The sequence below is a fragment of the Citrus sinensis genome, chromosome 3 (assembly GCF_022201045.2).
Source record: "Citrus sinensis cultivar Valencia sweet orange chromosome 3, DVS_A1.0, whole genome shotgun sequence".
NCBI lineage: Eukaryota > Viridiplantae > Streptophyta > Magnoliopsida > Sapindales > Rutaceae > Citrus > Citrus sinensis.
In genome coordinates, this window is record NC_068558.1 from 34,157,827 (window position 1) to 34,172,053 (window position 14,227).

At 36.6% G+C, this 14,227-nt stretch overlaps 1 protein-coding gene across 1 annotated transcript in view; it reads left to right on the forward strand.

Annotated features, from left to right (window-relative positions):
- Positions 1-14,191, forward strand: part of LOC102624294 (MDIS1-interacting receptor like kinase 2-like) — a 64,668-nt gene extending 50,477 nt beyond the window's left edge. Inside the window, exons 2-3 of the mRNA XM_052437586.1 lie at positions 12,842-13,621; positions 13,762-14,191. Of these exons, the coding sequence (XP_052293546.1) occupies positions 12,842-13,621; positions 13,762-14,057 (1,076 nt within the window). The 3' untranslated portion in view covers positions 14,058-14,191. The remainder of the gene's footprint in view (positions 1-12,841; positions 13,622-13,761) is intronic.
- Positions 14,192-14,227: the final 36 nt, after the last annotated feature.

The window sequence follows — 14,227 nt, forward strand, 5'->3', positions numbered from 1 at the left end:
TATTGTAGTATTTTAGCTCACTACCCAAAACCCCAATACACCCAAACTCTCAAATCACTAAAATAAGAGCTTATAAATTCAAGCTCTTAAACTCTCTCTCAACTCCCTTAATTGCTCTCTAAAATGGAATGATGAAGCTCTTCATTTGCACTTGTATTTATAGCAAAATGAAGGCCAAGGAAGTCAAGCCGTGGGTATCAAAAACTTCTTCAAAACCATGTTCATCAAAGCTTGGTGGGTAAAAACCATGTTCAATTTTCAAAGCCAAGTGCCAACCATTCTTGTCTTCTAGATGCAGCCATGCCAAACACTTCTAGATGCAGCCAACTTTGACATTCGCCCACTTGGAGATTTGTTTGAAAAGCAATCAATCTCCACATCATCCTTTCTGCTTCGCCATAATCATGTTGCCTACGTTTCTGCTAGGCCACAAGAGGATCTACTCCAGACAAACTTATCAGTATTTATCGGCTTGGTCAAAACATCTGCTAGGTTCTCTTTGGTATGGATTTTCTGTAAATCCACACTTCCATCTTCCACTACTTCTCGAACGAAGTGATACTGAACTCCTATGTGCTTTGTCCTGGAATGAAAGGCTGGATTCCTTGCAATGTGCAAGGCACTCTGACTGTCACAAAATACAGAAATTTTCTTTTGTTCGTGCCCGAGCTCCTCCAATAACCTTTGTATCCAAATAGCTTCCTTGCAAGCTTGTGTAGCTGCCATGTACTCTGCTTCTGTTGTAGATAAAGCCACAACGGTCTGCAGTTTTGAAACCCAGCTTACAGCTGCTCCCGCAAGTGTAAACACATAACCAGTAGTGGATTTCCTTTTATCAAGGTCTCCTGCAAAATCTGAATCCACATAGCCCCTGACAGTAAATTCTGATCCTCCATAACATAATGCAACATCTGAGGTTCCTCTGATGTATCTCAGAATCCTCTTCACAGCCATCCAATGCTCTCCACAAGGATTCGCCATGTATCGACTGACTGTTCCCACTACTTGTGCAATGTCTGGTCTTGTACATATCATAGCGAACATCAAACTTCCCACTGCTGATGCATACGGTACTCGAGACATATCTTTCCTCTCCACTTCATTGCTAGGACACATACTTGAGGATAATTTGAAATTAACAGGAAGTGGGGTAGAAATTGACTTACAATCTTGCATGTTGAAGCGCCGCAAGATTTTCTTCAAGTAATTTTTCTGAGAAAGCCAAATCTTCCTATTATTTCTGTCTCGGTGAATTTGCATCCCTAGAATCTTGTTTGCTGATCCCAAGTCCTTCATTTCAAACTCCCTAGCCAACTGTGCCTTCAATTCTTGGATTCGATCTTTGTTGGGACCTGCTACCAACATGTCATCCACATACAACAGCAAAATAATGAAATCATTATCTTTAAACCTCTTGTAATATGCACAATGGTCTGAACTGAGTCTGTTGTATCCAAGGCTCATTATGAAGGAATCAAATCTCTTATACCAACACCTCGGCGCCTGTTTGAGACCGTAAAGAGATTTGTTCAACCTGCAAACCAAGTTCTCCTTTCCTGTTTCTGCAAAACCTTCTGGTTGGAGCATATATATTTCTTCTTCAAGTTCTCCATGAAGAAATGCAGTTTTCACATCTAACTGCTCTAGATGTAGGTCAAATGTAGCACACATCGCCAAGACTATTCTGACTATTGTGAGTCGAACCACCGGAGAAAATATCTCGTTGAAGTCAATACCTTCTTTCTGAGCATATCCTTTCACCACCAATCTTGCACGATACCGTTCCACTTGGTCATTGCCATCACGCTTGATCTTGTAGACCGATTTGTTTCCAATGGCTTTTCTTCCACGTGGTAGTGGTACAAGTTCCCATGTCTTGTTCTTGTGTAGAGCTTCAATTTCTTCCTGCATTGCTGTCATCCACAAAGCAATATCTGAGCTTTCTAAAGCTTCATGGAAAGTCGATGGCTCTCCATCCTCCGTTAGAAGACAGTATGCAACGTTGATCTCTGTGACATACTCCTAGTGCCATGTTGGTGGTCGTCTCTCACGAGTTGACCGACGAACTTCTAGAGCCTCGGACTCGACTGGTTCTTGTTCCTCGTGCTCTGGTGCTGCTTCAGAAGAATCTGAATCTTCTAGATTATTTTCCACATATACTGGCACAATCTCTGACTTTTCTTTTGTAGTGCCATTATCCTCATCTCTCCTTTGTAGTTGATCTTCTACAAAAATAACATCTCTGCTGATGACGATCTTGTGGGCAGTGGGGTCCCACAGACGATACCCCTTTACTCCATCAGCATACCCCAAGAAGATACATCTTCTAGATTTTGCATCTAGCTTTGTTCTTTCTTGGGCATTGTACATCACGTACACAGGACATTCTACAAATATTTCTCTTCCAGCAGTCATTGAAGATATAAGCAGCACACAATCCTCTCTCAGCTCTCCAACTCCAGATGCAGCTCCTAATTCTGGTCATTCTGAAACACAATCTATGCAACAATCTCCAAACACTTCATCACAAAGTTCATTCTCACAGCCATTATCTACTAATCATTCTACTCAGCCACAAACACAGCTTCAAACACAACCTTTATCAACACCTGTCATCCAAAATACCCATTCCATGGTAACTAGATCAAAAGCTGGAGTGTTTAAACCCAAAACATACCTAGCAACAGTCCAAGAGCTTGAGCCACATTCTATAAAAACTGCTTTAGCAGATCCTAAGTGGAGACAAGCTATGCAAGATGAATATGAAGCCTTGCAGAAAAATGAAACCTGGGTTCTGGTTCCCAAAGAGTCAGGAGGGAAGATTGTTGGCAACAAATGGGTATTCAAAGTCAAGTATAATCCTGATGGCAGCATATCCAAGTATAAAGCAAGACTAGTTGCAAAGGGGTTCCATCAAACACAAGGTGTAGATTTCTTTGAAACATTTAGCCCAGTTGTTAAGCAATGCACAATCAGAGTTATTCTTAGCCTTGTTGTTATGCATAACTGGACAGTAAGGCAGCTAGATGTTAATAATGCATTTCTTCATGGCATACTTACTGAAAATGTCTTCATGCATCAACCTGAGGGTTTTGTTCATCCTTAGTTTCCATCACATGTATGTCAACTTACCAAGACACTTTATGGACTTAAGCAAGCACCAAGGGCCTGGTATGATAGATTGAAATCATCCTTACTGTAGTGGGGGTTTATTGCTTCTAAATTTGACACCTCATTGTTCATTCATCATGTGGCAGAAGACATTATTGTAATACTTATCTATGTGGGTGATATCTTGATAACTGGTTCTAGCTCTAAGCTTGTAGAAGGAGTTATAAATAAATTGGGTACAGAATTTGCTTTAAAGGATCTTGGAGAGTTTAATTACTTCCTTGGTCTTGAAGTTACCCCATCTGTTGAAGGGCTGCATCTCTCACAGACTAAGTATATAGGAGATTTATTGAAGAAAGCTCAGATGTTAGATTGCAAAGGGTGTCAAACTCCTATGAGCTCGACAGAGAAGCTGATTAAGGACAAAAGAGCTGTGTTTGAAAATCTCTTTACAGAAGCTTGGTTGGTTCTCTGCAATATGTTACTTTAACAAGGCCATAGATTGCATTTACAGTGAACAAGCTCAGTCAATTTCTTGCTTGTCCATCAATCTTTCACTGGCAGGCTTGCAAAAGAGTGTTGAGATACTTACAAAGTACAGCAAACTATGCCTTGCAGTTCTATAATTCTGGATCTCTTAATCTCACAGCTTTCTCAGATGCAGATTGGGGTTCAGATTTAAATGATAGAAGATCAGTGGGAGGCTATTGTGTTTACTTGGGAAATAGTTTGATTTCATGGTCTTTAAAGAAGCAACACATAGTGTCCAGGAGCACTGCTGAATCTGAGTATAGAGCTTTAGCTCTAGCTGCAGCAGAGGTGCTATGAATTACTTACTTAAAGAATTAAAGGTGTCATTGCAGCAAACTCCAGTTCTCCAGTGTGATAACAAAAGTACTGAAGCATTAGCCAGCAATCCAAAGTATCATTCCAGGACTAAACACATTGAACTTGATCTTCATTTCATTAGAGAACATATAGCCAAAAAGGAACTTCAAGTCAGCCATGTTCCCAGCCATGAACAAGTTGCCGATATACTTACAAAACCCTTGGCTTATGATCAATTCAATTATCTGCGCTCCAAGCTCAATGTTCTTCCCAGACCTTGAGCTTGAAGGGGGCTGTTAAGATATTTGAATTGATTAATTACATTTAGCCTTTTGTTTTAGTTAGTTAAGTGAATTTGTTACTAGTGCTGATGTGGCAGTCCAGTCAGCTAAATCTGTTATGATCGTTAGCTTAAACAAACACATTACTCACATGCAGAGTAAAAAATATTCCATACAGCCTTTTGTATAAATGCTTGTAATTCAGCTCATTTGAGCTTTAGATAAATACAACATTCTCTCTCTGTTTTCTCATTCATTTTCTCTGCAACCAAACAACTCTTTTATCTTTACAAAGTCTCTTTAATTTGTCTCGAACATTTTGATAACTTAAACAAAGTAGGTATATTTGATGACAAAAAAAGAAGGGCATTGGAAAAGCCAACCCCAAAATATTTAGTCTTTCCGCTCTTTCTCTGGCATAATTTTCAGGGAGACAAAATGCCCAGCAAACAAGTTAATTTGATCCGTTAGGATCGAAAGAAACGTTAATTAGTCAATTCGTCCATTAATCTTGGTCACAAATGTTTATTCTATTTTCTGGGACGACTTTCCATGGACTTTAATTGTAGTTCGAAGGAGAATGGCTGTCAATACAAAGATTTTTTTAACAGAACCGCATGCAACAAGTGAATCTTTTGTTTGGATAATTTTAATATCCTAGATGTCTTTGAAACTTTTGCCTTAAGCAATAGGGGAAAACTCTTCCCGACTTGATCAGGCTTTGAAGCATACGCCTCTCAAACACTCCACACGTTCAAAATACAAAAGGTATGTGAGGAGGAAACGATAGGAGAGCAAGGCAAAAAAAAAAAAAAAAAAAACTAATTCAAAACAAAGTCAATAACTATACAAGAATTCCACATCTTTGCTAACTTAAGCATCGGAGTGGAATTCGGAAATCTCATTTTCTAATTGTCCCATTTCACATTTTGGGTTATTATGTGTGCAAATGACTTCCATCTACCGCACTTGGTTCAGTTCACATAGAAAAGAAATAAGTATTAACAATCACATGCATTTTTTATTATATTTCCGATATGACGTTTCATGTCCTTGCATTATATAAATTAAAAAAAAAGGAGAAAGAGAGAGAGAATTGAAGAATCTTCCCGGAAAAACATTAACGTCAATTCAATCCCAGAAATTATTCAATTCACGGTAAGCTAATCCGCCTTAACAAAGCTTGAAAACGTACGTGCCGAGAGTTTTTATTATAATTTTTTATTGCTATTTAAATTAGGTAGTTGCCCTTGCGCATGCGAACTTGAAAATGACATATGCAATTTTATGAGCTGGCATTGATTACATTGTAAACCATGCATGCGATCTTCACTGTCAGCCATCAATGATAATGGAGGTTCTTATGTTGAGTTTTATTACAGTCTCTGATTCATACATATAAAGCATTTAGTGACAGAATAAATTCAAAGAATTAGACTGTAATTTTTTATAAAAATTAATTCGGTTCTCTTTTTGGTGGTGCAAGGATCATTGACAATAACTTATCTTGGGACCATACCTTTTTATCCTGAGCCACACTCTTACAAGGTAAAATCAATAGTTTTTATATCATGAGTGACATAGAATTTGTTTCCCAACTTTTTACATATATTATTAATTTAAAGAGAACTTTACATGGAGTGATTTAATTCATATAAAACTGAGCTAACATACTTGTTTTTTTTTTTTTGCTAAAATGTTTTTAGTAATGACGTCTGAACTAACGAAAATTTTCGCTTACATATTCAAGTTCCAACATAGTAGCATGCTTTGCGTAGGTAGCCTCAGTAGCCCTGCGTTGTGATAATTAATAGAAGCATCAAAAATAAAATTTGTTTTGATGTAACAAAGATTTGTACTTACTAAATGCAGCATTTCAGTTCGTTATGGTGAAGTTTTTGAGTTTCTTAATCAAGTAAAATAGCATCCTTTATTAGCCGAGTCAAGTATAAAATTAAGGTGCTGATGGGCAGATGCCAAAGCAGAGTGATTTGAGATTATCACACCAGTGATCTTTGCTAGCTCTGAGTGCAAAGATAATGTTTGTAATCTTGTTAATACTCTGTATAAATAATACTCTCTTCTGAAATCCGTTGATCATATTTGTCTTTCACCTTGCAGAACTTGCTCACACAATGAAGATTACTGCATATTTGTCATTTCTTTTTTCCAAGGAAATTATTATGACAATATTGAGATTTGAAATGATTGTTTGCAAATTTTCTAGTTTAAAATGAAGTATGGATTTATTACCACAGTATGTTTATTCTTTGCTTTATGCTTAATTCATCTTGACTTGCTTACAGATAAGTAAATTAATTTGAAAATTAAGCTCGAAGTGTTAATCCATTCTTCCAATATTAATTACAAGCATTCAATAGGATGAAACTGTTACAAGGTGCAAATCAAAATTATGGTAACAATGTTAGTAAATTGGAAAGCTAGCTAGTCTCTACAAATTCAATATAGTCTTGTCTATTAAATTGGTGGATACGAAGGTGAATAGAAATTATAATTCAACATTTAAAGTCTTTCTGTCTCACTCATTTTAATATCTTAACAATGTACATTTGATGACAAAAAAGAAGAGTATAGATAAGCCAACCCCAAAATATTTAGAATTTCCATTCTCTCTCTGCCGTAATTTTCGGGGAAGCAAATGCCCAGTGAACAAAAGTTTGATCAATCAATGATTGGATCCAAAGATACGTTAATTAGTCAAGTCTTTCCATTAATTTTGATCACAAATGCTTATCCTATTTTGTGGGACGACTTGCCATGGACTTTTTTTTTTTGGTCTTATCCACGAGGTATCCTGGGGAAGGCCCCAACTGTGGGAGGCACCTTTAAGCCCGTACCACAACCCAGACTAGAAGTCCCCGCTCGAACCGGGAGGCACAGGTTCTTCCAACAAATGCGACTTCCCTGCGACTCGAACTGGGGAGCAAACCCAGTCAAGCCACTTAAGGGGACTCCATTGCCAGTGGAGCCAACACTTTGTTGGTGACTTGCCATGGACTTTAATTGTAGTTGGAAGGGGAGTGGCTATCAATACAAAGATTATTTTGACGGAGTCAGAATTGCATGCAACAAGTGAACGTTTTGTTTGGGCAATTTTAAAATCGTAGATGTCTTTTAAGACTTTTGCCTTAAGCAACGGGGAAAACTCTTCCCTACTTGATCAGGCATCGACTCATACACCTCTCAATTGCTAGTCTGGATTCTATATAATTTTGGCTCGCGTGGAAAAAGCTACTCGTGGATTCCACCTAATAACTCCAATGATTTTTCCTGAAATTAAAACCATAATCTTTAGCCTTTAACCATTTAGACTTTGGGCACGGACGAACGGTGTGTTATGTAGTTCATAGTTGAAGTGAAAACGGTCTAAATTTTAGCCAACACTCGGTTTATGAAAACATATATAGTTGTGATCAAGATTAATGGACAAATTGGTTAAGGCTTTTTGGATCCTAAACAAACTTGTGTACTGGGCATTTCTCCCAAAAAGATCGTGCCATTCAAAGAAAGGGAAAATATTGACCGTACCGCGCCGGGTGTTAGTTGCTAGGCAAGTTCAATTGTTGGCATTAGAAATTTGATTTTTGTTGAACTGGTTTTGTGGGGGGGGGGGGGGGGGGGGGGGGAATAAGCTCTCTGCCCACTGCAGAACTGATGTAAATCTAAACAGGTTGAGGGTTTATTAAATCATATACTTGGGTGAGATTCCAAAAGAACTTTGAAAATTAAATGATCTAACGAAACTCATTTTTTGGGGGTAAAAGAATCAACTTACAGGACATATACTCCAGAAATTAGATTACTTATTAGTTGAACTTACGTACCTCTGCAAATGGATTTAACGTCAACGTACTCAATCCCAAAAAGTCTAACAACGCTTGAAAACGTGCTGAGAATTTGTAAGATTCAACACCGAGTGGACTGACTCCATCAGTTGCCCCACAAAAGTTAATGCAGTCCGCAATAGTTGTACGCCAAAGCATTATAATTTTTCTATTGCCATTTAAATTGGCTAGTTGCGAATGAGAACTCGAAAATGACATACGTAATTTTATGAGCCACCAATAATAATGGAGGCTCTTATGTTGAGTTTTATTACAGTCTCTGAATTCTAACCTTTTTTCTTTAATTTTTTTAAATTCCTGTACACTGGTGGCGTATGTATTATACAATCTGAGTATATCTATTGGGAGTCTGATTCATACATATGAAACATTCAGTGACAGAATAAATTCAAGTTTTACCAGGACCACACCATTTTATCCTGAGGCCACACTCTTATAAGGTAAAATCAATAATTTTTATATCAAGAAGTGACGTAAAATTTGTTTCCCAACTTTTTACATATATTATTTATTGAAGGAGAATTTTACGTGAAGTGATTTAATTTGTATAAAAATGAGCTAACTTACTGCTTTTTTTTTTTTGCTATAATAAGTAATAACGTCTGCGCTAATGAAAAGTTTCAATTAGACATACAAGTTCCAACGCAGTATGCTGGTGATTAAAAAATAAACAAATAAATAAAACATCATCTTACTGTTTATTTCATGGAAACCAAATGTTTGAAGTAACTTGATTTACAAGAACCCGGTTCGCGAGTCCATGTTTTGTCTAGGAAGCCTCAGTAGCCTTGCGTTATCACATCACTATTAATAGAAGCATCACAATTAGCCTTTGTTTTGATATAATAGAAGATTTGTGCTTCTAATGGCCAGGTGTGTCAAAGCAGAGTGATTCGTGACAATCACAAATGTGATCTTAACTAGCTCTCTCTGAAAAGCTCGTCTTTGTAATCTTTTTAATACTCTCTATATATAAATATACTCTATTCTGAGATCAACTGATTAAATTTATCTTTCACCTTGCAGAGCTTGCTTAGACATATTGGATATTTGTCCTCTTTTTTTTAAAGGGCAATTAGCACGACATTATTAAGATTAGATACGATTCCTAATCAACTAAAAATTTTAAAGCATGAATTTATTGTCAAAGTATTATTCTTTGCTTTTTACGCTTAATTCATCATGATTAATTTGATCTCAGATAAGTAAATTAATTTGTTATGCTCAATGTGTTATATACATTCTCCTAATATTAATTATATCTCAATGAATATGATCGAACTGTTACATGATCCAAATTAAAATTATGGCCACAATGCTAGTAAATTGGAAAGCTAAGCTAGCATCGCTAAATTGAACTTAGTTTTCTTTGTTAAACTGGTTGATATGAATATGACAAGAAATTGTAATTCAACTTTTAAAGTCTCTCTGTCTCAACCATTTTAATATCTTAATAAAAAGGTACATTTTATGGCAAAAAATATTTAGACTTTCCATTCTCTATCTGCCATAATTTTGGGGAGAAAAATGCCCAGTAAGCAAGTTTGATCAGTCGCTGTTAGGATCCAAATAAATGTTACTTAGTCAATTAATTTGTCCATTAATCTAGACCGCAAATGTTTATTCTATTTTCATAAGTCAACCCCAGACCTTGGGCATGGATTTTTTTTTAAAAAAAATTTCATAATATGAGAATCTAAAAATTTAGATTTATCGTGTGTTTACTTGTGAAATCGGGAAATCGAAATTCACAGTGAGAATGATTTTGAAATTATTATTTTCGACTTGTTAAAATGGAATGAAGAATCATAATGAAATATGCAGGATCCACATATTTTTGAGTCAAGGAAAAGAAATTTGATTCACATGGGATTAAGAATCAAGTTTTCATTCCTTGAACTCACCATTTTACACCCCCCCCCCCCCTCACATTTCATAATTTCAATTTTGTGCTCAATTAAAATGTTATTATATTAATGTAATAATAATAATGATAATTTTTAAAATAACAATAATAATCATAATAATGATAATATAATAATAATGAAAATAACAACAACAATAATAATAATAACGAAAAGTAATAATATTAATAATCACAATAATAATAATGAAAATATAATACTACTATAAATAACTATTATAATGATAGTAATAATACTTTGCAATTACTAATTTCATCATTTCACAAGCCACCTCCAGTGGCGGATCTTGGGCACCTTGCGGATCTTGTCGTTTATCATACCCACCTTTTAAAAGAAGAAGATGAGGATGACGATGATGTGGTGTGTGTGCGTGTTTAGAAATGTACCTTTAGGTAGCGTTTGGTTTTAAGAAAGAGGAGGAGAGGAGGGGTAAAAAATGGAGAGGAGTGGAGAGGTAATGAGAGGATAGGAGTGCAAAAATTGATATTTATTGCTTGGTTTCAAAAAAAAAATTAAAAGGGAAAGGAATTACATGTTTTTTTAATTTGGACAAGTATACCCATTGGAATTTAGTGTTAAAATGTTAATATTAGCAGTAAATATAATAAAAATAATTAAACTATAAGTTAAATTAATCTATAATATAAACTAATAAGAAAACATTTGAGTTTATATTATATTTTTAATTCATTCATTATTATTTTATAATCAAAATAACTAACCAACAAGTAGTGGATGGACGACTACAAGTCGTATATCGACGTAGAAGAACATGACATACGGCTCAAACGGTGATTGATTTACTGAACTGCAACCAAAGGAACCATTTTTTGGATAATTTCAGAGCAATAGTATTCAGACTACTATGTAAAAAACATTCTAATCTTGGAAAACTTTTCCACCTTATGAAACATTGGAAAAATCTTCCCAACTTGACGCATCGACTTGTTGACCTCTCAATTGCTCTTGTGTGTGGCTTCTATAAATTTGGCGTCCAACATGCTGGTTTTGTGCACCGTTACATGTTTTTCAAAAGCTAAGAATGATCAAAAGATCTTTTGAATTTCGATAAACTCCGGTTTAACATTATTTATTTAATTGTGTTTTTGTAATATCAATGGGGTCACCAACCCTCAATACAGTTGTTCTTTCACTTGTTTTGTTGATCTTATTTTTTGTGTTAAGTTTTTAGTAGCTGTTTCTTCAGAAACTAATGAAGAAGCGGATGCTTTCTTCAGCCTTCAAATCTATAACCGATCTCTCCTTTCTTCTTGGATTAAGGACACCTCCAATGTTTCATCCAAAATAAGCCCATGTGCTTGGTCCGGAATCAGTTGCAATGATGCCGGAAGAGTCATCAGTATCAGCCTCCCAGGTGTCGGATTAAAAGGTAAGCTTCACGATTTCTCATTCTCATCGTTTCCTCATCTTGCTTATCTTGATCTCAGTAGGAGTGGACTCTTTGGTACTATCCCGCCTCAAATTAGCAACCTTACGAATCTTAGCAACCTTTATTTAACATCCAATCAATTGTCAGGAAATATTCCGCCAGAGGTTGGTCTTCTGAGTCATTTGAAGTTCCTTTACGTTGATTCGAACCAATTAGATGGCTCAATTCCACCAGAAGTAGGTCAATTAAGTTCTCTGGTGGAGCTTTTCTTGTTCTCTAACAACTTGAACGGTTCAGTTCCTCCTTTAGGTAATTTGACACACATCTCTTTATTGTACATTCGTGAAAATTCATTTTCTGGTTTTATTCCTCCGGACATTGGAAACTTGAAATCTATGTCCATCCTAGATTTGAGCAGTAATCAATTTGGTGGTCCAATCCCTGTTTCTTTCGGTAATTTGACCAACCTAAAAAACCTAGACCTCCTTTATAACAACCTATCCGGTTCCATTCCACCCTCCCTCGACAATCCTGGGTTAACTATGCTAGGATTGGATTTCAATCATTTTACAAGTTATTTACCGCACAATATTTGTCGAGGTGGAGCACTACAGTACTTTGGTGTTTCTGAAAACCATTTTCAAGGAACAATCCCTAAAAGCTTGAGAAATTGCACAAGCTTAATCCGAGTACGCCTTAATGGAAACAACCTTACTGGAAATATATCAGAAGCTTTGGGCATTTATCCTAACCTGACTTTCATAGATCTCAGCCGCAATAATTTTTACGGTGAAATCTCATCTAATTGGGGGAAATGCCCAAAATTAGGCACTCTCAATGTTTCGATGAATAACATTACTGGAGGTATACCGCGCGAGATCGGAAACATGTCTCAACTACAAGCACTCGATCTTTCATTGAATCATATAGTTGGGGAGATTCCAAAGGAACTTGGAAAGTTAAATTCTCTAAGCAAGCTCATTTTGAGAGGGAATCAACTGACAGCGCGTCTACCTACAGAAATCGGCTCACTCATTGAACTTGAATACCTCGACTTTTCTGCTAATAGGTTCAACAATTCAGTCCCAGAAATTCTCGGCAACTTGCTGAAATTGCACTACTTGGGCTTAAGCAACAACCAGTTTGTCCAAGAATTGCCAAAGGAATTGGAGAAGCTAGTTCAACTTTCAGAATTAGATGCAAGTCATAACCATTTTGGAGGAGAGATACCATTTCAAATATGCAGTTTGAAAAGCTTGGAAAAGTTGAATCTCTCCCACAATAATCTCTTTGGTTCGATTCCAAATTGCTTTGAGGGAATGCGGGGTCTATCAGTCATTGACATTTCTGATAATCAATTACAAGGCCCAGTTCCAAATAGCACAGCATTTCGGAATGCCTCAGTGGAAGCGTTAGAGGGGAATAAGGGATTGTGTGGAGGTGTGAAAGGAATGCAACCATGCAAAGTTTTCTCGTCACACAAGCAAAATTCTGGAGTCAAGTGGTTTGCAATAATGTTCCCTGTTTTAGGAGCACTATTTGTTTCAATGGCGTTGATAGCAATTTTCATTCTTCAAAAGCGGAAATCAGACTCAGGAGATCGACAGAGCAGCAGCCAGAACCCTCAGGAATTGTTTTCTATATTAAATTTCGAAGGGAAACTTGTGTACGATGAAATTGTTAGAGCAACAAATGATTTTGATGCAGAGTATTGCATTGGAAATGGTGGACACGGAAGTGTTTATAGAGCTGAGCTACCATCTGGGGAAGTCGTAGCTGTTAAGAAATTTCACTCACCACTCCCATGTGATCAGATTGCAGATCAAAAAGAATTCTTGACCGAAGTTCAAGCCTTGACAGAGATACGACATCGAAACATTGTGAAGCTTTATGGATTTTGCTCACATGCCCGACACTCTTTTTTGGTCTATGAATTTCTTGAAAGGGGTAGCTTGGCTGCGATCTTGAGCAATGATGCAGCAGCACAAGAACTGGGTTGGAGTCAGAGAATGAATGTGATCAAAGGCGTAGCTGATGCCTTGTCTTACCTGCACCATGACTGCTTTCCTCCGATTGTCCATCGAGACATATCAAGTAAGAACTTGTTGCTGGATTTGGAATATGAAGCTCATGTTGCAGACTTTGGAATTGCTAAGTTTCTGAAGCCAGACTCGTCCAACTGGACTGAATTTGCAGGCACATACGGATACATTGCACCAGGTATCTAGCATTCGTTTGTTACCATTTTGAGGAATATTTTTGTGTTATGTGTGCGGTAACAGAACAATGCAACTAGTTTATGCACATTTATCTGAGAAACAGAGTAAACATTTTTTTTTTTTGGGTCCTTGACCTTGCAGAGCTTGCTTACACAATGAAGATCACAGAGAAATGCGATGTGTACAGTTTTGGAGTGTTAGTGTTGGAAGTAATCAAAGGGAAGCATCCAAGAGATTTTCTTTCTTCGATTTCATATTCATCTCTCAGCACGGAGTTGGACCCGCGTCTTCCAGCTCCATCACGCAGTGTTCAAGAAAAATTGATATCAATCGTAGAGGTTGCGTTTTCATGCTTAAATGAGAATCCGGAGTCTAGACCAACTATGAAGATAGTCAGTCAACAATTGCGGATTTCAGCTGCCTTGACTGAGTCTTAACACTACTACAAAACAGGACAAAGATGACATGTAATACATGACAAACATATTATTAATTGTCATCTATTAGTTTAGATGACTTTTATTTACTTTTGGAAGTCATATATTATAAAATTGTTTTTATTTATGACATAAAAATGACTCACCACTAAATAAGAAGTCATCTTTAG